Raw genomic sequence first — 23375 nt, forward strand, 5'->3', positions numbered from 1 at the left:
AAAAAATTCCCAACAAAAACCCGTGATACAATCACAACAAGAATTCTCTTAAAACTTCACTAGGTTTTAGTGCACTCTGTATACACTAACCTTTACATTTCAGCTATGTAATCAAACTTCAATAATATACAACATAGTAAATCATTTACCTTAAGAGACCCGTCTCTTGAAAGAGTGAATTTGTCCCAGACAAATTTGACACACGCTGACAACCTCACTGGTTGAAAATGTTGAGCGCTCTGACGATATTAAACCCAGACCAGCTACATGTCTCATGCTCGTAAACACAGCTCATCTCAAGCTAAAGCCAGATTCACGAGCAACGCACAAAATCCGTGATAACGCTGCTACAGTCACATACACATAGCTTCAACATTTAGGGAGGTTAAAAACACGACGGCCTACATAACCCAAATCTCATACCCACATCTTTGTGACAGTATCCAACCAGATCCAGCGAAGGTATCTGCAATCATCAACATGCCACCCCAACCGACGTGCATGGAGTCCGGAGGCTGTGTGGTATGGTTCAGTACCTGTCACGATTCATGCCCGACCTGGCCAGTGACCTGGGACCAATAAGAGCACTGACAAAGAACGACTGTCAGTGGGCATGGACGCAAGAATGTGACCACGCGTTCAAGACTGTGAAGAAGAACATGACAAACACACCGGTGCTGGCATTCTTTGATCCAGAAAAGGAACTCGTGATTCAAGTCGACAGCAGTAAAGATGGCCTTGGGGCAGCAATTCTGCAAGACGGCAGGCCCCTGGAGTACGCTTCAAGAGCTCTGAGTCCGGCTGAGAAGAACTGGGCCCAGATTGAAAAAGAGACACTCTCTCTAGTTTTTGGCTTGGAGCGGTTTGACCAATATACCTTCGGTCGCAAAGTTCGTGTCCAGAATGACCACAAACCGCTAGCAGCCATCCTCAGAAAGCCGCTGAGTCAAGCTTCGCGGAGGATACAAGCTCTCATGATGAGACTCCATCGATACGTCATTGCCTTCAACTACGTTGCCTTCAACTTATTGCTGATACACTGAGCAGGGCGTACCTTCCTGACCCTGGGACGGATGTGCGAGTTCTTGCCATCAACTCGCTAATAGACATGCCTGACAGAACAAGGGAAGAGGTGAGAGAAGCGACGCAGAATGACCCAGATCTTCAGACACTGTTGCATGTCATCAGAAACGGATGGCCTGAGAGGAAAGAAGATGTTGCTGGGCCAATCAGACTGTATTTTGACATCCGTGACACCCTCGGAGAACAGCGTGGTATTCTTCTGAAAGGAGAGAGAGTCCTGATTCCCAGAGCCATGAGAGGAGAAATGAAGAGGAGATTACACGCAGCTCATTTGGCGGGTCCGGGAACTACTGTATTGGCTAGCCATGGCCAAAGACATCAAAGACGTGGCAGATCACTGTGAACCATGCCAGCAGATGAAGCCAGAGAACCAAAAAGAGACGCTGACACAGCACAGTGACGGGAATGCACCATGGATGAAGATCGGGATAGACCTCTTTGATCTCGATGGACGTCAATATCTGGTGACAGTGGACTATTTCACTTCTTTCATCGAAGTGGATCAGCTGAAAGGTACCACTGCGAGTGATGTGATCGTGAAACTGAGAGTTTTGTTTGCACGTTACGGTATTCCAGCTGAACTGATATCTGACGGTGGTCCCCAGTTTACTGCTGCAAAATTTCAGTCCTTTGCCAGTCGTTGGGGCATTACTCATACAATGTCGTCGCCTCTATACCCTAAAGCAAACGGCAAAGCAGAAGCGGCAGTGAAGACGATCAAACACATGATGATGAAATGCCTTCAGAACAATACAAACGTCTACGATGCGCTTTTGGAGCTGCGCAACACCCCACAGCAGGACACGGAGCTGAGCCCTACTCAATTGATGTTTGGGCGGCTGACAAGGTCGAGACTGCCGGCAGCTAAGAACAAGCCAGTAAGCAAGACGCAGACACAGAAGGCGAGGCAGAAGCGACAGATGAGGCGTCAGTCAGTAAAGCAGAGCTACGATAGAGCTGCCAAGGATTTGACCCCGCTATCAAATGGACAACCAGTCTACTACAAGCATCGTGACCCCGCTATCAAATGGACAACCAGTCTACTACTTGTAAGCATCGTGAAGGACAAACATGGCAGAAAGGGACAGTGCAACGTGAGCATTCGTATCGATCTTACATTGTTGAGGGTCGAAATGGAGCAATTTACAGAAGAAACAGAGCACACATTCGCCCTACGAAAATTAAGCCAGAGCCTATACCTAAAGTGCAACAGAATGATGAAGGACACCAAGTGGTAGCTGTCCCTGACAACACAGAAACAGCACTACAACCTACCCAGGATCTGAAACCTGTCGACGTTCCTGCAGAAGTGTCAACCATACCAGTGCGTCCTCAGCGAGCCTGCAAGAAACCATCCTGGATGATTGACTATGACACAACCTAAACAGAACAATTCTGTGTTGTAAGTGCACAAGACAGTGATATTGAGAACAATTGAAAACAAAGGAGTGACATAAACTGTGGGACAAATCAGAGTGATCTGTGTGTAGGAAGAAAACTGTTAGATGGAAGTTTTTAATTTTGTTCATGATTATGTAATCTTCTCTTTTCCTTTTGTTTTGTTTTGGTTTTTGTTGGTCCGTTCGTTTTAGTTTTTATCTCACAATCAGTAAATATTAATGATTTACTTTGCAAATTCAACATATTGTATTGACCATGAAAAAGGGGGATAGTGAGGTGAATTTGCATAAGTATGCAAACATTTCTAATTTTACTTTGAGCATTGCGTTTTGCCAGACGTTTGTTTACGTATTGTGATATACAAGTTTGAATCTTGTTATGTTGTTAAAAGTACAGTAGGTTTTCAGCAAGTGCATACTGATCGAGTTGTTTTATTCTTCATTGTATTTTGTTTCGTTACCAAAGTAACTTGTTGAAAGTGAAGGGGATATTGATGGACTGAGGTCCATTTCCGTATCCAGGTTTTAGACTTGTGTTTTGCATATACACATGGGAGGCTACGCTGCAGCTAACTCCTCTTCTATCAGGAGTTGTTTCCCTTGTCGTCTTCGAGAGTAAAGATGTCGGAACTAGAAGCCTCGAGTCTGTCCTTTGTTTGTCTGTTCAAGTCAAGTTAACACTGAAAGTACACGGTTTTGTCTCTTTCAGTCAGTAAATGTTTCAAGAATGGCCAGTGTGAACGTGGAACTTGTCGAATCAACGAAAACGAAGATGATTTTTGTGACTGTACCGGAACCCACTACGCTGGAACAAGTTGTGAAAGTAAGTCTCTTTCTCTCTCTTTCTTTGTGAGTTTGTATATTACTTCCTGTGACTGTTCGTTTGCATGTAACATGATGTTCGTTGTGAATACAATTTCCCAGCTGCATTTTTACTTATGAACAGGCAAGCTTATTTATAACTATAGCAGTCAAGACCCGGGTGTTAGCTGAGCTGAGCCTTAAGTCAATTGTGCCAAAAATGATTATGATGTTTTTTTTATTCATTATTAAAGAATGACGCATACCAGAAAAATATATCAGAAAGAATCATTTAGAAAATGAGTTGTGTCACTTGCTGATTTGCATACTTAAAACTTTAAGATATTTCAATCTCTTTATGACCTCAAAGTTTGAGACATACGCACATGAAATGTCTGCATAATCCGAATTCCTGCTAATGTGGTTTACATGGTATGAGTATCCTTTATTGTCCAAAGGAATGTCTAGGCTAGGTTCCAGGCTAATTGCCCCCCCCCCCCCCCCGACAACTCAGCTGCCCCCTCTGGACAACTGCCCCCAAAAACAATTCCCTCCCTCCCTCCCCCCCCCCCCCCCCCCCCCGTGATCATTTCCCCCCTAGGACAATTACCCTCCATGATTTTTATTTTGAGTTAGCGAAGATTTTCTTTTGGATTTTGGGGCAATTGGAGGTAGTTTTGGTCTCAGTTTATCTGTATGATGCTCCCTGGATTTCACACGCACACACAAGCACAAACACACACACACACACGCACACACAAACACAAACACACATACACACACACACACACACACACACACACACACACACACACACACACACGAATGCACGCAAATAGGTATTCAGTCGGAAAATACAGGATTTCGATCTTGAATTGTGATTAAACCAAATAAGTACGCGTACAACACGCACATACTAACGCCCGCACACACGACCGTACGCATTCACATTCACGCACGTCCGAATACACTCACATACGCCCGCACATACACACTTATCAGTGTAAATGTTATGCTTTTAAAATTCAATAGCTGAATAATTTGTAGTCGGGGGGCAATTGTCGCAGGGGCAATTGTCCAGGGGGCAGTTGTCGGGGGGCTGTTGTCCAGGAGGCAGTTGTCAGGGGGGGGTGGGGGGGAGGGCAATTGTCCAGGGGGCAATTAGCCTGCTACCCTGGAACATTGAACTTAAAGAAAATAAACATCATGTCTTCAGTTCATTTTGGCAGTTAAACAATGTTTATGGCACAATCATTCACATGTTGGTCATGCTAGTAAGAGTAATCTTTCTCGAGGATCCAGGTAGGGAAAATTAACCTGTGGGGTGGCGTAAAGAAGGGCAGGCGGGGCTTCTAGACATGGGAGATGTAAGAGGCGCCACGCTAAATCCAATGCCACATCCACTTTTTAAACCATGTGAATCCAAATCTGCTTCAGAGCCAGTTTCTCCTTTTTACATTAAATTTTTGACAAGTTTTGACTAAATGTTTTAACATAGAGGGGGGAATCGAAACGAGGGTCGTGGTGCATGTGTGTGTGTGTGTGTGTGTGTGTGTGTGTGTGCGTGTGCGTGCGTGTGTGCGTGTGTGTAGAGCGATTCAGATCAAACTACTCGACTGATCTTTATGAAATTTGACATGAGAGTTCCTGGGTATGATGTCCCCGGATGGTTTTTTTCTTTTTTTGGATAAATGTCTTTGATGACGTCATATCCGGCTTTTCATAAAAGTTGAGGCGGCACTGTCACGCTCTAATTTTTCAACCAAATTGGTTGAAATTTTGGTCAAGTAGTCTTCGACGAAGCCCGGACTTCGGTATTGCATTTCAGCTTGGTGGCCTAAAAATTAATTAATGACTTTGGTCATTAAAAATCTGAAAATTGTACAAAAAAAATTATAAAACGATCCAAATTTACGTTCATCTTATTCTCCATCATTTGCTGATTCCAAAAACATATAAATATGTTATATTTGGATTAAAAACAAGCTCTGAAAATTAAATATATAAAAATTATCATCAAAATAAAATTTTTGAAATCAATTTAAAAACACTTTCATCTTATTCCTTGTCGGTTCCTGATTCCAAAAACATATAGATATGATATGTTTGGATTAAAAACACGCTCAGAAAGTTAAAACAAAGAGAGGTACAGAAAAGCGTGCTATCCTTCTCAGCGCAACTACTACCCTGCTCTTCTTGTCAATTTTACTGTCTTTGCCGTGAGCGGTGGACTGACGATGCTACGAGTATACGGTCTTGCTGCGTTGCATTGCGTTCAGTTTCATTCTGTGAGTTCGACAGCTACTTGACTAAATGTTGTATTTTCGCCTTACGCGACTTGTGATTTTGTAAAGTTCTACAAGTTTGATCGTTTTTAGGTTTTATTTAGCCATTAATTTTACACCAAATGTGTGTAAGATAGATTCACAGGTTTGTTTACAATACGTAGGAAAATGTCACTGCAAGAATGTTATGCGCTTCCTGTTCCGGCGCTTCCGGTCTGCCATTTTTGAAGCGTTGGACAACGCATTTTTGCTCCATCAGTATCGGCCAAAAGACATGTCGCACAGAGGCCATCATTGGGTAAATATTGTTCAGTTTGTGTCCATTATCAATTTTCTGTTCAGGAATAAGTATATTAGTCTTGTAGTAGGGAAGAGTTTATTGTTTTGTACGTGTTATGGTACAGCCTTTCACCATGTGGTGTTTTAGTGTTCGCCATGATGTACGCACATTTTGCAGTGTTCAGTGTGTCAAATTCCAGTAAGAGTGGTATTTTGTACATGTTTTTGTTTTTTAATCTAAAATGTTGGTAGTGTATGGAAACGCATTCGTGCCAAAGGATAACGTTGCATAGTTATTTTGTTTTTCAACCATGTTTTAGTCAACATTATGCCCACCTGTGATTCAGAATAAGTTTTTTGGTTTGCTTTGTTATCCCTTTTTGTGTTAAAGTGTGTAAGAGATAAAGATAATGGTCAAAGCTCTTTTTCCAAGTTGGTAGAATTCTCATTATCTCCCTTTAAGTGTAACAGAACAGTTTTCAAAATGACAAGTTTCACATGTTGTTTCCCTTTGTTTTTGTAGTGTCAGTGTAATGTTAGTAGTTGCTGTTCATTATAAAAGTATGGTTGAGTGATTGTTATGTCACATTGGTTTCAGTTTGACGGTGCAGTATGTTGAAACTACAGTTGATTAACCATCACTTCAACTACGCATCAGTTCTGCCAGGCTTTTGTTTTGTGCAGCTGTGACAGGAGACCTTCAGGGACTTTTGTCTGGGCTGCTTGGTAGGTTTTTCGCAGTCTCCCTGGAAATATCCATTCCTCCGAACAGTGGCCTGACACGTGAAGATCGGAGCAGTTATGTTCTCCAGACAGGCGTGACTCACACGCACATGTCAGATGTCGAGGTTGAAATTTCCTGCTTTTAACACTCATGAGAGCATGAACAGTTTGAGCCCCTTTTGACGGCCATGACATCGGGGCGGTTGCGGTCGATTCTGTCATTTGGCACCCAGAAGAAAGAGCACAGGCTGTGGCTGCATCCTTGTACAGGGGGCTGCTTCCTCAAAACAGACTGGTTCAGGTAATCGAAAATCGCTTCAGCGGTCCAAACAATGGGAATTGCAGAATTCACTGCTTCAGAGGTGTGATGTTTGACGACAGCACTCTCACCATCAGACAGGCTCTTGCCATGGCGGAATTCAAAACAAAGTTGCGTGTGCCTTTGAGATGTCTTGAAAGGCCCAGGGCTGTTTTACTTGGCTTAGTAAGCATAGGACCAATAGCCCAGAATGACCTCCCGGTCAAAACTGACTATGTGTCAAAATGGCCTGTTACACCGGTATGTGATCGAGCATCGGTTGAAATCTTTCGCGAGCGGTATCTCGTATTTGTCCGCAATGCATTGGTGCTGAAATGACACCAATGTGTGTCCATGAGGGACATGAATCTACAAACAATATGTTAACAAGATTTATTCAAAATTGACGGTTTTAGAGGAGGGAGATGGGTCCTCTAACTTTACAGCTCGGAGACACCCGGGTAAGTCTTTACCGGAGTTTCGTGAATAACACTTAGCGGACTTATCGAGCGGAAGTGGTTTTACAGGCCGGTAAATGAGTTGCAGGTGTTTCAAGAATACGAGCCCAGATCCAATTTCTAGGACACACGACTGCGTACGAAAAATTGGGCATGCTTTTCTCTTTTTTGACGACTTGCCTTTTCGCTTGTTGTGTACTCAATTTTTCATCAAAGAATGTTTATGGGAAATATCTCGCTCCACTGTACTTAAAAAAAAGGGGGACAAATAGCCTGCAGTTATATTTGTGTCTATGTGCTGTTTTCTCCAACAAAGAAGCACGCATGCACACACACACACACACACACACACACACACACACACACACACACACACACACACACACACACACACACACACACTACATTTTCAATAATATCACCATACCAGCTTAGAAATGGCAAGTAGATAGGTACCCAAAACCAGACTTGAGCTGTGCAAATAGTAGTTAGTAAATAATATACTGATCAACTCTGTAGTTGCCTTTGTTTTAGAGAAGCAAGTCTTCTACCTTGCGAATGAGGCAGGGGTACAGAGGAGGGCAGCAACTTCAGTCTTCGGCAAGGCGCATCAATACTTAGGCATGCAGTTTTGTGTGTGAATAAACAGCACAAATCCATTTTGAAAATTTCTTGATCGTCCGCCACATCAAGTTCGACCCTGACTGGCATTTCAGTTTGTTGAAAGTAAAGGGAGACGTTCGATAGCAGAATGCACGGATGACATTTTCAATTCAGTGAAGTGATGGACAGACTGACAGACCCACGTGTGCAAGGACACACAGCACCATGTTACTTTCTACAACTGGAAGCTGTATTTACCATGAAAACTGAACAATTAATCCTTGTTATGAAATTTAGAAGTACCACAACTTCAAGTTGACAAGCAGCAGAATCTGGTATTGTTTTCAGCAGACAGCCTCAAATAGTTTGTGTGTGTATGTGCGTGGGTGAAGAAAGAATAGAACATGGAGTGGTGAGAGGTAATATGAAAGAAGAAGAAATATTCGAGAAAAAAAATCATATGGCTGATTGTTTTTTTCTTCTGCATGGGATGAAAGAATGATAGAAAAAGACGAGAAAAGTACAAATTAGAGTAACGTTACAAAAAGGGCAATAACTCTGGAATTAAACATTATTTTGACCTAAAACCATACAAGTATTAACGGCAGATGATTGAACTTGCTATTTCCCGGCAAAAGTTTGTATTTGAAAGTTTGGCCATTTTTAAGTCATTTTGGGGGTATCTCAGAAAAAGGGTCATAACTCCGTGAAAAATAAATTTCAAGGTCTGAAATTTTCACATCACGTTCTAAAGATAACAGTCTGTCAAATAAAATCAAAAACTCAAAATCGATAAATTTGTCAAGAGTGTCCCTGTTCGCAGAAATGGCCACATATAGTTGTGTTTTGTTTCAGAATTGGATCCTTTCGTCATCGCTCTCATATGTGTGTTAAACCTTTTGGGTGAGTAGATCTAGCACCAAGCCATGCTTACAAGGGAGCAGTGGATGCAATTAAGTGCTTATTAGTTTGTATTTAAGAACAGTACGGTCGTGTTTAGTTTTTAATTCCTTATTGAAACAAGTACACACACAGACACAGCCACCCCCCGCGGGTTAGGGGGAGTCCCATATTGGTTGGGACGAGAAAGAATGTACCCGATGCTCCCCAACATGTCGTAAGAGGCGACTAACGGGTTCTGTTTCTCCTTTTACCCTTGTTAAGTGTTTCTTGTATAGAATATAGTCAATTTTTGTAAAGATTTTAGTCAAGCAGTATGTAAGAAATGTTAAGTCCTTTGTACTGAAAACTTGCATTCTCCCAGTAAGGTAATGTATTGTACTACGTTGCAAGCCCCCGGAGCAAATTTTTGATTAGTGCTTTTGTGAACAAGAAACAATTGACAAGTGGCTCTATCCCATCTCCCCCCTTTTTCCCGTCGCGGTATAACCTTCGTGGTTGAAAACGACGTTAAACACCAAATAAAGAAAGAAACAGACACAGCCACACACAAATACACAGATACACACACACACACACACACACACACACACACACACACACACATACACACACAATAACATCTCTGCCACACTACTCTGTCACTTGAACATTCCAGTAGCTTTTTCTGTCTTGTGGACACTGAGTCTGTTTCATTAGTAAAATGCTATTGGGTTCTTCTTTACTGCTGGTCATATATGAGAGAAATCAGATGTACAACACCAAATATCACGTCATACTCTCAAATAAAGCATCAGCTAAGTAAAGGGAAATAACGCAGGTTACACACACCTTAAAATGATTGACAGCTGGCTCATACGGTATGGATTACACCACGCCCAAATGGCACCATTTTAGGCACCTCAACAGTAACTCTAGTGAACCTTTTATACACCTTTTTTTTTCAAAGTGTCAGATAGGTATCGATACGGTGTTAATTTAAATATTTTTAGCACCTTCAGAGCACCTTTTAACCACCCTTTCTGTACTTTCTTTTGCTAGTGGTCGTCATGGCAGCAGGTGGTGCTGGAGTGTACTTCGCCAGGACACAAAGGTCAGGAGGTCAACAGAACGCCCCTCGAGCCGATGCCCCACCAGCTAACGCACCCCTAGCCAACGCCCCTCAAGTCAACGACCCTGGCTACAACACCCCTCCAGACAACGCCCCTCCAGACAACGCCCCTCAGGTTGCTGGCAGCACTAGGCCATCCACAGGCGAAACCACCCCTTATGATGAGCCTGACGAGTCCAGTGTCGCTGGTTCAGAGACCAGTGAAGGCACAGAGTACAGTGCATCAGAAGTGTCTGAAGTTTGAATTAGAGCCTGATTAATGGAAGGCACTAGTGTTAAAAGTGATTGTTTTTGCTTCATAACTATTGAGTCAAAAATTGTTTTAGAACTAAAGTATTGAGTCCATCTCCTGAGAAAATATACCTTTTTTATGAAAAGTCGGTTGCCATGGTAGCAATACAAGATGGCCGCTTACCAGCACCGTTTTAAAATAGTAAGGCTTTTACAAACTTCATGGACTTTTGTTTTGATGCTTGTTATGGGTATTCTAACACAATGCCCATAATGTGTTCTGAGGCTTTTTTTTGTGGTCCATTCTTCGAAAAGATATCGGTAATACAAATGAGTGATGTTGAATTAACTTCTCACACATTACAAATTCCACATTACGTTCAGAACATATTGATGAGACTTCCCAGGAGATGCATGGTGCTGCACCATGGCTGAACAAAGTCATTTTTGTGTTGATCGTTCTTTTGCTCCGCAGTTTATTTGCTTTGCTTTTTTTTTGCTGGAGGACAGATATGGGGCTCTTCTTCTCGTTGCTACAGCTGGCGAACTTTGTGTTCATTATGTTCTCCTTATTTGTTGCCCTACGCATTCCGCTCCGCAACTTTAACGTCAAGTCCTGGTTCAAAACACTCACGGGGACGTTCTTCACACAAACAACAACGGTGGGGATTCATTGCTCCACCCCATCTGTTGCAAGGGAAGCGGCATAGTCTTCTTCCAATGTTCATAAGAACTTGAAGAAGAATGCATTGTAACTTGATCTTCCAATTCGTTCGTAGCACTAGCAGAAGACGCGTTCGAGTCGTACTTTCATTCAAACTTCTGCCACGCGATCCTCTGCCACTGATCCGAACGTACCTGATGATCTTCTCCTTAGCACTGTAATCAGGACAAAACTTGTGACAAACGGAAGTTTCCAGAAAGATATCCAAGGGCAATAGCAGCCGAGGTATTTCACATCGCTTTTGGTAAGTTTTGGCGGAAATCAAGAACACTGAATTCTGGTCAGGCAGAACTGAACCGAAAAATGACCGAGCATAAATGAAGTTTAATATCCGCGATTTGATTGGTCAATAGCAAAACATTTTCATACGGAATCTTTCTGAATCTTAATTGGTTCTCTTTGGCTCATTTAAATGTTTTCCATTTGCTGTTTCTAACGGCGGGAAATCAGCAAACGGAAATTCCCGTTGTCCGCGTCATCAAATAATATTTGCAAAGAAAAGACAACTCCTTCCAGTCATACACACGTGACTACTGTCGAGGATGTTTTTAACTCACAATCAACTCCCAAACATACGCATGTTCTGATGTTTTGTGGTGTGTTTTTTAAATACAGAATCGCGTACACATACATTGTTTATTTGGCCTGTATGATCAATTTGTTCACCGTTTATGATGAATTCTCCTCTAAAGTAAATACGTCAGAGTAACCAGAAGAGGTTCACAATTCAGAATCAAAAAGAAGCAAAAATGACCAGGTAAGAAAAACATCACTTTGTTCAATGTAGTGTCTCCCCTTAAATCAATGTCCACCAGTTAACCCTGAACCCAACTGAACAATTCTTGGGGCGATTAGATATATTTGTTTAGTTCATAATATCCCCAAATAGACTGATTAAATCCATTACAACTTATGCGTTAACGAGTACATGAGTCATTCTTCAAAAGTGAATAACAACAGCGGGAGTTTGGCCCAACAATAAAACTTGATTAGTTTGAGTTAAATTAATGATATCAAGGTTCTTTGCTATCAACATGACAAATTGCAAGAAAAGACAAGTCGCGTAAGGCGAAAATACAACATTTAGTCAAGCTGTCGAACTTACAGAATGAAACTGAAGGCAATGCAATTTTTTCAGCAAGACCGTATACTCGTAGCATCGTCAGTCCACCGCTCATGACAAAGGCAGTGAAATTGACAAGAAGAGCGGGGTAGTAGTAGCGCTGAGAAGGATAGCACGCTTTTCTGTACCACTCTTCGTTTTAACTTTCTGAGAGTGTTTTTAATCCAAACATATCATATCTATATGTTTTTAGAATCAGGAACCGACAAGGAATAAGATGAAAGTGTTTTTAAATTGATTTCGGCAATTTAATTTTGATAATAATTTTTATATTTTTAATTTTCAGAGCTTGTTTTTAATTCAAATATAACATATTCATATGTTTTTAGAATCAGAAAATGATGAGGAATAAGATGAACGTAAATTTGGATCTATTTATAAAAACATGTTTGTTTTACAATTTTCAGATTTTTAATGACCAAAGTCATTAATTAATTTTTAAGCCACCAAGGTGAAATGCAATACCGAAGTCCGGCCTTCGTCGAAGATTGCTTGGCCAAAATTTCAATCAATTTGATTGAAAAATGAGGGTGTGACAGTGCCGCCTCAACTTTTGTAAAAAGCCGGATATGATGTCATCAAAGGTATTTATCGAAAAAAAGAAAAAGAAATTCGGGGATATCAATCCCAGGAACTCTCATGTAACATTTCATAAAGATCGGTCCAGTAGTTTGGTCTGAATCGCTCTGCACGCACGCACACACACACACACACACACACACATACACCACGACCCTCGTTTCGATTCCCCCTCTATGTTAAAACATTTAGTCAAAACTTGACTAAATGTAAAAAAGCAAGAAATACTTTCCTGAGAAATGACAGGGTTCTGATAGAGGGGGGAGGCACCAAAGATTGTTACCTACGTGCACTTCCAAACTGTCAATTACACCTTCTTTCTTCGTGACTTTTGTGGATAAAAAACAAACACGTTTCGCATCTGTATGTATGGGTGATTAGCAAAGCGACAAACGTGGAAATTATTCGGTTTACTTAATTCTAGCTTCTAATAAAAACGGTCCGATTGTACAGAAAATCATTTGGTTAGGGAGGTCGGAAAATCTAAGTGAGCGTGACAACATTCGATGGGCTACAAACACTATTTTTATCATAATTTTGTTCGTATTATACACAAAGGCAATGGCAGCATTTGCACAGGAATGTACCTTTATCGTTCCATAAAGGAATCTTTCAACAAATCATCCAAATTCAACTTTTCGTGTAAATGGACAGTAAGCTTCCAGTAACCTACCCTATTCCCATTTTTTGGACGCAACTTTAGTGTATTTACTGTCATTTTACACTATTCTAGATATCAAAATACAAATATGTTCATTCATTTTGCTGTGGGTGCTTTTTCAAACCTATCTTTGTCAAAAGATTGCCAGGGGGAAAGTTCTAGCCACATCTGCTTCAGTGAAAATGTAGTCTTAAGTGACCGACCTAAACTTCGCCAGCTTTGGAAAATGACTCACATATTCTGCGTTTTCGTATTCGATTCAACCCCTAAAAAGGTCACACACACACACACACACATACATACACATACACACGCACACGCACACAATTATGTACATAATTATATTATCAAACACACACACACACACACACACACACACACACACACACGCACACACATACACCCACACACACACACACACATGTACATATTACCCAGTATTGACGGACTGTGTGATGATATCTTCTGCTATGGTCTGTTGAGACAGTGATATCAAAATCGAGACCGGAGGTCGAGATATTGATATATCACTGTCGAAACGGACCAATAGCAGAAGATATCATCACACAGTCAGTCAATGTTAGATATATTGCTAATTCTCTGGACATTTTGTATTTACTGTAAAGAAATTAAAAAAAGTATTTGTCTCAGTTTTGGCTGTTCCATATCCCTCCCTCTGATTATTATTTCTTTTTGTTCACTCTTTTCTTGTAGCTTTCAGTTTTTCAAACTGTCTTTTCTTTCAAAAAGTCTTTAGTCACTTGCTCAACTAAATTCTGGGATAAATACATTGTCATCTATATTTGTTTGTTTTAAATTTAGGTGTTTTTGTTTTTGAATTGGGGAAGCAATAAAGAGGTCGTCGATTTTAAAAACTGATATCGACGGAAATGTCGTCATCACTTTTGCACTGAGCTCAGTTTTGCCCAATAGACCAATGGAAAGCCACGTAACATATGAAATAGCATGTATACTCTCAAACACACACACACACATATACACACACACGCACACACACACACACAACCACATGACGTTATAATAAATATTATACTACTACCGGCAGAGCTAAATTATGCAGCTAATACAGTTGGACTATGTTTTGTAAAATAGAAGAAAAAAAAATTGGAGGTTGATAGTACCTTAACTGGATATAAAGGATGTCCTGTATATATCAAATATTGTTTATTTTAACGTCAACATTTATTTACCTACGGTTTGATATTCGTTTTATTGAAGACAATTATATCCGTCTTAAGCTATGGAAAAAGAAGTCAAGACTTCAAGTACATCTGCACGGTTTGCTTCTTTAGTTATGCGCATACAATGTACGTTCACCAATGTTTTACAATAGCTGATATTATACAAGTAAAAACATTATGCGAAAACATTGCCGGCAGTGTTTTGTTGTTGTTTTTACATTTAGTCGAGTTTTGACTAAATGTTTTAACATAGAGGGGGAATCGAAACGAGGGTCGTGGTGTGTGTGTGTGTGTGTGTGTGTGTGTGTGTGTGTGTGTGTGTGTGTGTGTGTGTGTGTGTTTATGCGAAAAAGCACTCGGATTCTATTTTCAACGCGTTTTGTCAACTACTGCCGTCATAGATATTAAAAAGCTGCATTTCTGAGTCCTCTGAGCCGATATCTTTCTAACGAGATGCAACATGATAGGCTTATCTTGGAGAACAAAACAGTGTCTTCTTCCACTAATTATTGACGTCACTAATATGCACATTTCTCGATTGTGCCGATAGTTTGAAACTTAGATTTTGCACTGGGCACTAACCAGACTGTCTTGAGAACATTCCCGCAAAAAAAAATGTGTTGCAAAAACTGGTGGGTTGAAGCATGATTTTTGGCACGGTAACCGCACTAAATGGGATGATAGTGTGTTGTGTTTGAATTTTACATAGATCTGTAAGTGTTTGTGAATATGTGTGTCAGTGTTTTTGTGTGCGCTGTCTATGTGTACCGTACGTGTGCGTGTTTGTGTATTTGTGTGTGTTTGGGTACTAATCCATGCATAGTAATACATACATGTACAAAACAAAAACAATGATAGCGTCTATATTGGTAGATCTGTGGCTAATTGACTTGTGTGGGTGTGTGTGTGTGTGTGTGTGTGTGCATTTTGTGCACATGTCTTAGTGTATGTGTGTGTTTGTGCGCGTGCATGAGTCTGTACTCGTGTGTGTGTGTGTGTGTGTAAGAAAGACTGAGAGAGAGGGAGAAAAAGGTGTGTGTGTGCATGAGTTTGTGTGTATGTTTGTGTGTGTATGAGTGTGTATATGTGTTTGTTTGTGAAGGTGTTTGTGTCCGTCTGTCTATGTGCGTATTTGTTTGTTTGCTTAACGCCCAGCCGACCACGAAGGGCCATAATTATCAGGGCGGTGCTGCTTTGAGATATAACGTGCGCCACACACAAGGCAGAAGTCGCAGCACAGGCTTCATGTCTCACCCAGTCACATTATTCTGGACCAACCAGTCCTAGCATGCACTAACCCCATAATGCCAGACGCCAGGCGGAGCAGCCACTAGATTGCCAAATTTAAAGTCTTAGGTATGATCCGACCTGGGTTCTAACCCACGACCTCCCGATCACGGGGCGGACGCCTTACCACTAGGCCAACCGTGTATGTGCGTATGAGTGTGTGTATGAGATTTGTGTGATTCAGTGTGTGTGTGTGTGTGTCTGTGGGTGTGTGCGTGCGTACATGCGTACGTATGTACATGTGTGTGTGTGGGTGTGTGTCTGTTTGTATAAGAGAGAAAAAGAGAGAGAGAGTGGGTGGGTGTGTGTTTGTGCGTAAGTGTATGTGTATACATGTGTTTGTTTATATGTGCGTATGGGGGTGTGTGTGAGAGAGTGAGTGCGTGTGAGTGAGTGTGTACGTGTGTAACTTGGTGTATGTGTGTGTGTGTGTTTGAGAGAGAGAGAGAGAGGTTTGTCTTTCACTGGGGTATGCAGTGCCTTGGCGTTGCACATCTACTTAATTTTCTTAAAGGTGTATCTCAAAATTCGGAGCTTTCATGCCCATCAACGTTCATCAAAGAGAGTTCATCCATTCTGCACTTAACAATAGTGAATTCGACCTTCCGTGTCTGTGACAAAGCACCAACATTTGTCGCTTGCCGCTGGTCTGAAAAAGGTGGAATGCAGCGCTTCATCTGCAAGGGGAATGTGATCAGGTCTGCCGTGTGCTGACAAAACCGAGTAAGTCCATTTTTTTCAAAAATGATATTTTTTGTTCATCAAAGCTTAGAAATTAAGGCGCACCTTGTGTGTGAATTGTGACTTTGTGAAATAAATAGATAAGGAGATATAAAAAAGTAAGTCCACACCTTAAAAACTGTTTAAAGTACATCTGCCATGTGCTGACAAAACCGAGTAAGTCCATTTTTTCCCAAAAATGATATCTTTTTGTTCATCAAAACTAAGAAATCACGAAGCAGCCTGTGTGTAAATTTTGACTTTGTAAAATAAATAGATAAGGAGATATAGAAAAGTAAGTCCACAACTTCAAACATTTCTCCAAAAAAATTACATGTCAATTTGCTGGTAAAACCAAGTAAGTCCATCCACCAATCACAAGAACCTTTATGACGCTATAACCAATCAGAATGCAATGTTTTTGCCAGTATGACGTCAAAGTCAATCCGAATATTCTTGCGGCATTTTACTTGTTAGTAGGGGTGCTAGTTTTGGTGCAAGCGAGAGAGAGAGAGAGAGAGAGAGAGAGAGAGAGAGAGAGAGACTAAACAGGGAGAGAGTGAGAGAGGGGAAAGAAATCAGGTCCGAGGGGGGGGGGGGATGGATTGAGAGAGAGAAATAAAGGGAAAGAGGAATTAGGGAGGGAGGAAGAGAGTAAGAGGGAGAGAGATAGCGAGAGAGGTAGGGAGGGATAGAAAGAGAGATGGAGGGAGGAAAAGAGAGAGATAGGGAGGGATAGAGGGAGGGGAAGAGAGAGAGACAAGGATCGTCAGGAGAATTATATATAGACAGAGAAGAAAAATGTTTAAAATAAAACGTCATAAGGTGACGTCATTATGTCTCGCCTTATCGAAAGAGGTCATTTGTGTGTTCTAAACTTTAAATGACGTCATTTGTGAGTTCTAAACTTAAAATGACGTATTTTCTGTATGGGTCGTCTGACAAGAATTTTAAAACTATCATAAAAGGAAAATTGGGAACCCCTTGGACTTACTTGGTTTTGTCAAAACATTCATGCACACTTAAAAAGTTGTTTTTGGTTGTGGACTTACTTGTTCATATCTGCTTATCTAAGCACTCTAAAAAGTAGAAATTAGCACACAAGATGCGCATTGATTTCTTCTTTTTGATGAACAAAAAATATCATTTTGAAAAAAAAAGACTTACCAAAGCGGAAGGTCGTGGGTTCGAATCCCGGCCGCACCTGACGGGTAATTAAGGTGAAGATTTTTCCGATATCCCAGGTCAACTTACGTGCAGGCCTGCTGGTGCCTTATCACCCTTCGTGCGTACACGCAAGCACAAGACCAAGTGCGCACGGAAAAGATCGTGCAGTCCAAAGCAGAGTTTGGTGGGTTATAGAAACACGAAAATACCCAGCATGCTTTCACCGAAAACGGCGTATGGCTGCCTAAATGGTTTTGTAAAAACGGTCATCCACGTACAAGTCCACTCGTGCAAAAGCACACGTGTACGTGGGAGTTTCAGCCCACGAACGCAAAAGAAGAAGAAGAAGCAGTTCTAAAACGCCTTCACAAAAATTGCGTCCTCGCTGTTAAAACCCGTCAATCGGGACAGTGAATGTTTCCGTACCATGTCCACACGGCACCTGAATTGCTTAATATCAATTCAAACGTAACACATCTATAAATAGATTCAGGAAACATTGACACCTGCAATAAAATCACTTTCGTGCCTGTGCTAGCATTTTAATGTCCAGAAATATTTCTAAGACATCAAACCCGGGTTAGTGTTTGATTTGAATTTCAAATAATGTGATTTAAGGTTGTAACTATAGTAGTAACCGTACCACCCAAACTTACAACAACAAAACATTACCGGAACAACAAAACATGCTGTGTAGCTTAAAAAACTTGTACGTAAATAATATGTATTTTAGCAATTCTCCGCAATCGGATATGCTCATCATTCTCCAAGGCACTCAAACTAACACTCACGTACACAGTCATACACAAGAACCAGCTTTTATTCTTGACTGGACATAGTCCTTAGATCAAGACTGGTTTTAATCAGAACAAACACACAAACGCACACATTGTTACAGGTTCGCTTCGAAAGTATCTGTGAGAATCGTACCGAAATGAGCCAGAGCGTTGTTTAGAGATCAAATAAGCAAAGGGAAGTAAGCGCTCTAATGTGCACACGACATGTGTAATAGAGTAAGCGAGAGTTATACGGAACGTTTCTCCTGGCACCTGAGAGAATAACGCATTGAAATGAACAAGCGACTTTCATCCTCAAAAAAAGCATTACTTTTTCTTCCAAATGTTTTGACAAAACCAAGTAAGTCCACTTGCTTAGATCTGTCAATTTTTTTAGATCTGATATAATGGAAAAAAGTGACAAAACCAAGTAAGTCCACAAAATGCCCAACAAAACAAAAACCATCCATCAGATCATTATCAAACTCGGGTTGTAAACGTACATTAATGCTATTTATCTTATTATCTCTGTAGGTTGATCAAGATAATCGTCACTTTTGAGAAATGTAATAAAACAGAAAAAGTCGTTTATCTCAGAACTAGGTTCAGTGGACTTACTCGGTTTTGTCAGCACACGGCAGAGGTGTGAAAAGGACCCGGAATTCGCGGGTGATCGTCGCTGTGTTGAGGAAAATGAGCAAGGCTTCAAATACAGTTTCAAATTTTCGATACACTTGTTTTTCATTTGAGATATTAGTTCTGCTGTTATGCGACATACCAGAAAGAGTTTTAAAAATAAAGATGTACCCTGTCCGATTGAACACACACAAAACATAAAATTATAGCATGCATTTAGAAAAATGAAAGCTTCAATTTTCCTTTAAATCTTCTTCTTCTTCTTCTTCGTACGACGGTTGTGTCAGACTCGGAATCTGGAGGATACCATGAACATGGACGTTCATGCCTACTCAACGAAAGCGGAGTGAAGCTGGCTATGCTCTAAGAGTATAGTGTGGGGAACCCAAATGGGCAAACGTGCTCACAGGTCACCAGAATTCTGGACCGCTGAAGAAGAACAGAATATATCAAAATGTGTAAGCTCATCACAGCATGCCCCATTATTGAGTTTAAAACACCAATTAAATTTGTTTTGAATAAAACTCACAATTTTACAATAAGAATTTAGAGACCTGAATCAATTAGGTATATCATACTTAGTTTGACTTTTGCAAAACTAAGTAATTACACATTTAATTGAATCAGTCAGACAGACGGAGACATAGAGAGACAGACAGAGGGCAAACAAAAATCTGAGAAAGAAACCCCTTTAAAAATGTTTCCATGTTTGAAATGAAACATCGCAAGGTGAAGCCATAATTCATCACCTTTCAGTATGACGTCATGAGCGTGTTCCACACTTGAAATGACGTGCTTTTGGAGCTTGGAAGTATAATTTCCATTCAACGATCCGAGTTTGTTAAGTTTGAGCATATTTTCAACGTCAAACACCATGAAACTATATATATTTGGAATCAGAAAATGATAAGGAATAGATAGAAGTTGTTTTTAAGTGTCTTTTTTAATAAATAAAGATAGTGGTTATTTATCGGTTTTCTTCATTTTTAAGCATAATTATCAATACAAAACAACAAAACTATATAGTTTTAGATACAGGACGCAATAGGGAATACACCAATATAAATTTTCTGTTTCAAATATTAGTTTTTAAAAATTTGAAAAAATGACATATTTCGAACAAACATTTCAATAACAAAACTTTAAGTGACCAAGCTGAAATGCAATCCCATAATCCGGCCTAGATCTGAGATTGTGTGATAAGAAATTCGATCAAACTGATGAAAAACTGTAACTGTGAAAGTGCTGCCTCGACCTTTTGGCAAACGGTAAAATTAGACGTCATCAAACTGTCCTATCAATAAACGGAAAAACCTTCTATGAGAAAATCCAGTCAAGAATATCCATATCAAATTTCATAAAGATCCACTCAGTAGTTTTTGAGATATGATCTGCAGTGTGAAAAAAACCAATCTCCCGCCCATAACGCAAACTCATTTGGTCGTGTTCTGCCGATACTATAATGTTTTTCTTTCCTAAAACACACTATAATAGTAGCCCTTCCCAATGTCTTTGCTAAAACTGACTTTTCTGTGTTGTCAATGATTTTGCTACAATGTGAGAACAAAAGGTCTAACAAATCTCACGCCCATAACGCTGTGACACGAAAACACATTTGGTCGTGTTCTGCCGATACTATGTTTTTCTTTCTTAAAACACACTATAATAGTAGCCCTTCCCAAATGCAATGCTAAAAATGACTGGTCTGTGTTGTCAATGATTTTCTGCGAGAATGCGATCTATCTGTTTGTCGCAAAGACCGTGTGACACGAAAGTTATGAGCGGAAGACAAATCTGCTGAGTGCAATTACGTTTCAGAAGAGAGTTGGTTAAAACAGTTTATCACTCAGACACGCAAAGGAATACTATAACTTTATTATTCAGGCCATATTTGCTTTCCTTTGTCATGTATGAAAGTACTGGCCTTGGTTGAAGAAAGTGACCTGTCGCTGTGCAACAAATTTGTCGCCATTTTCCGCCGTGTTTTGTAAATAAAACGTGTTTACTACCCACACATACAAAACGATGTTGTTGGTTCTTTTTATTTTCTTATTGTTTGATTCATGCTTAGCAGTTTAGCATGCTTTGTTTTCTTCTCAATTCAATGGATGGCTATAAAATAAGCATTTAAATGTGAAGGTGTTAATATTGCCCATGATCTGAGACCACTGGACGGACTGAAGAACGACCACTACCTGGACGTCCACGAATCACATCCAGAACAGACGATAGATTCGTCTGTTTGGCTGCCCTGCGTAACCGAAAACTCACCTCAAATGTCCTGAGAGGACAACTGAGGATGGCAGCTAACGTCAGAGTCAGTGACCAGACAATAAGGAACCGTCTGCATGAAGCTAGTCTCTACTCCCGGCGCCCAGCAGTGAGAACTCCTCTGACACACGATCATCGCCAGGCCCGAGTGGAGTGGTCTCGACGCCATCTTTGCTGAACCAGGCAGCAGTGGTCCAGAGTTGTCTTCACGGATGAGTCCTGCTTCACTTTATCCCATCCAGATGGGCGAGTTCGTGTGTGGAGGCGTCAGGGGGAGCGATTTGCCGACGGCACTGTTCAAGAGTAGAACCGTTATGGTGGAGGCTCTGTGATGGTTATGTGTGGGTTCCACCTCTAAGGCAGGACCCCACTCCACCTCGCACACGGCATTTTGACCGGGGTCCGCTACCGCGACGAGATCCTTGAGCCCATTGCCACGCTGCGAGCCATGGGTGAAGGATCCACATTGCAGGATGATAATGCAAAAAGCTCGGCATCGAGCTTGCATCGTCACCAACTTCCTTGGAAGCAGGGTGTTTAGCGCATGCAGTGGACAGCCAACTCCCCTGGTCTGGCACCATTATAACATCTCTGGGACGTCCTGGGCCAACGCATGTTATACAACCACCCCATCCCGGAAATGTGGCTTAGCTAATAGCTTGGACAGAAAGGAGCAGATGAAGAGACAGACAGAGAGACATGGACAGATAGCTGCGACAGATAGACAGAGACAGATAGCGGCGACAGCCTCGGAGAGGTAAAGAAATACGTAGAAAAAACAGGAAGACAGAGAGAAAAAGAGAGACCGAATGAAAGTGTCATTTATAGGGATTTGGGAGAGACCACAAAATCAGTAGACAGAGACGGAGGCAGACAGAGCCATGCAGGAAGAGACAGAGACAGAAACATACGAAGAGAGAGTTAGAGACAGAGACAGATGGAGTGAGGGAGACAAGCAGACAGTAAGAGAGAGAGAGAGAGAGAGAGAGAGAGAGAGAGAGAGAGAGAGAGAGAGAGAGAGAGAGAGAGAGAGAGAGAGAGAGAGAGAGAGAGAGAGAGAGAGAGAGAGAGAGAGGGAGCAGTGTGTTGACTGTAATGCTGCCAAACGTAAGAAGTGGAGTTCCTTCTATCAAAAAAGCAATCGTTTTCATTGACATATGTTTTTCGTAAATTTCCAAATTTCCTGGCCCTTTAAAATTAAAATAATTCCCGGAATTTTTAAATTTACAAAATCCCTGAGTGAAAAGCGAAATTTACAAATTTACTGAAAGTTTCAGGGATTTTGTAAATTTCCTGGTTTTGCAAATTTACTGTAACATTAATATACAGTGGTGGAACAGACACAACACACACACGCGCACACACACATGCGCGCGTGCGAAAATCAAATTGTCATATCAACGTTCCTGTGGTTATCGTTGTGTTTTTTCTTTGTTTTTATCTAGCGTATACATAATACGCAAGCTAGCTAAAACAAAACTACATGTTCTGGGTAGATGCTGGATTTGACTTTTTGCGTGTATGTTGCCAAGAAGTGCACAATGATAATGCTTTTATGTCGATTTGTATTTTGTCCCTTTCGTTTTTGATACGTCGAATTTGGGGGTACCCTCATTTGAGCGGCTGTCACGAGATCACTTTCAAATAAATCTTTGATCCGAAAGGTGTGCCCTAAATGGCCAAGAAAGTTTGAGTGAAGTGATACGAGAATTATGGTGCGACATTTCTCGCAATTCTTATTTTTATAAGTTTATCTACCATTCATAATTATTGTTTATGGTATGTACTGGGCTTGTACAATTTCTAGTGGGATAATGAATAGTAGTGAGTAAATTTGTGAAATGTGACCATCCCTTGTGTGTGTCTGTGTGCGAATGTGGTGTGTATGTGTGTGGAGAAATGGAATTGCAAGATTTCAACTGTAAGTCGGAAAGGATACAATCACTCTGAAACATAGAAGTATACACTCTTCTTAACCTTGCTAAATGATTTTGTCGATCTTAAGATTGTTGATATTAAAAGTACTGGGCTCGTATTCTTTAAACAGCTGCAACTCA

General features: G+C 40.9%; 1 protein-coding gene across 1 annotated transcript in view; it reads left to right on the forward strand.

The window, feature by feature from the left end:
* Window positions 1–14651, forward strand: part of LOC138972850 (uncharacterized) — a 28826-nt gene extending 14175 nt beyond the window's left edge. The window contains exons 3-5 of the mRNA XM_070345526.1: window positions 3193–3306; window positions 8786–8833; window positions 9872–14651. Coding sequence (XP_070201627.1) covers window positions 3193–3306; window positions 8786–8833; window positions 9872–10185 — 476 coding nt within the window. The 3' untranslated portion in view covers window positions 10186–14651. The remainder of the gene's footprint in view (window positions 1–3192; window positions 3307–8785; window positions 8834–9871) is intronic.
* The last annotated feature ends 8724 nt before the right edge of the window (window positions 14652–23375 follow it).

This window comes from Littorina saxatilis, linkage group LG8 (assembly GCF_037325665.1).
Source record: "Littorina saxatilis isolate snail1 linkage group LG8, US_GU_Lsax_2.0, whole genome shotgun sequence".
In the NCBI taxonomy this organism is placed as follows: domain Eukaryota; kingdom Metazoa; phylum Mollusca; class Gastropoda; order Littorinimorpha; family Littorinidae; genus Littorina; species Littorina saxatilis.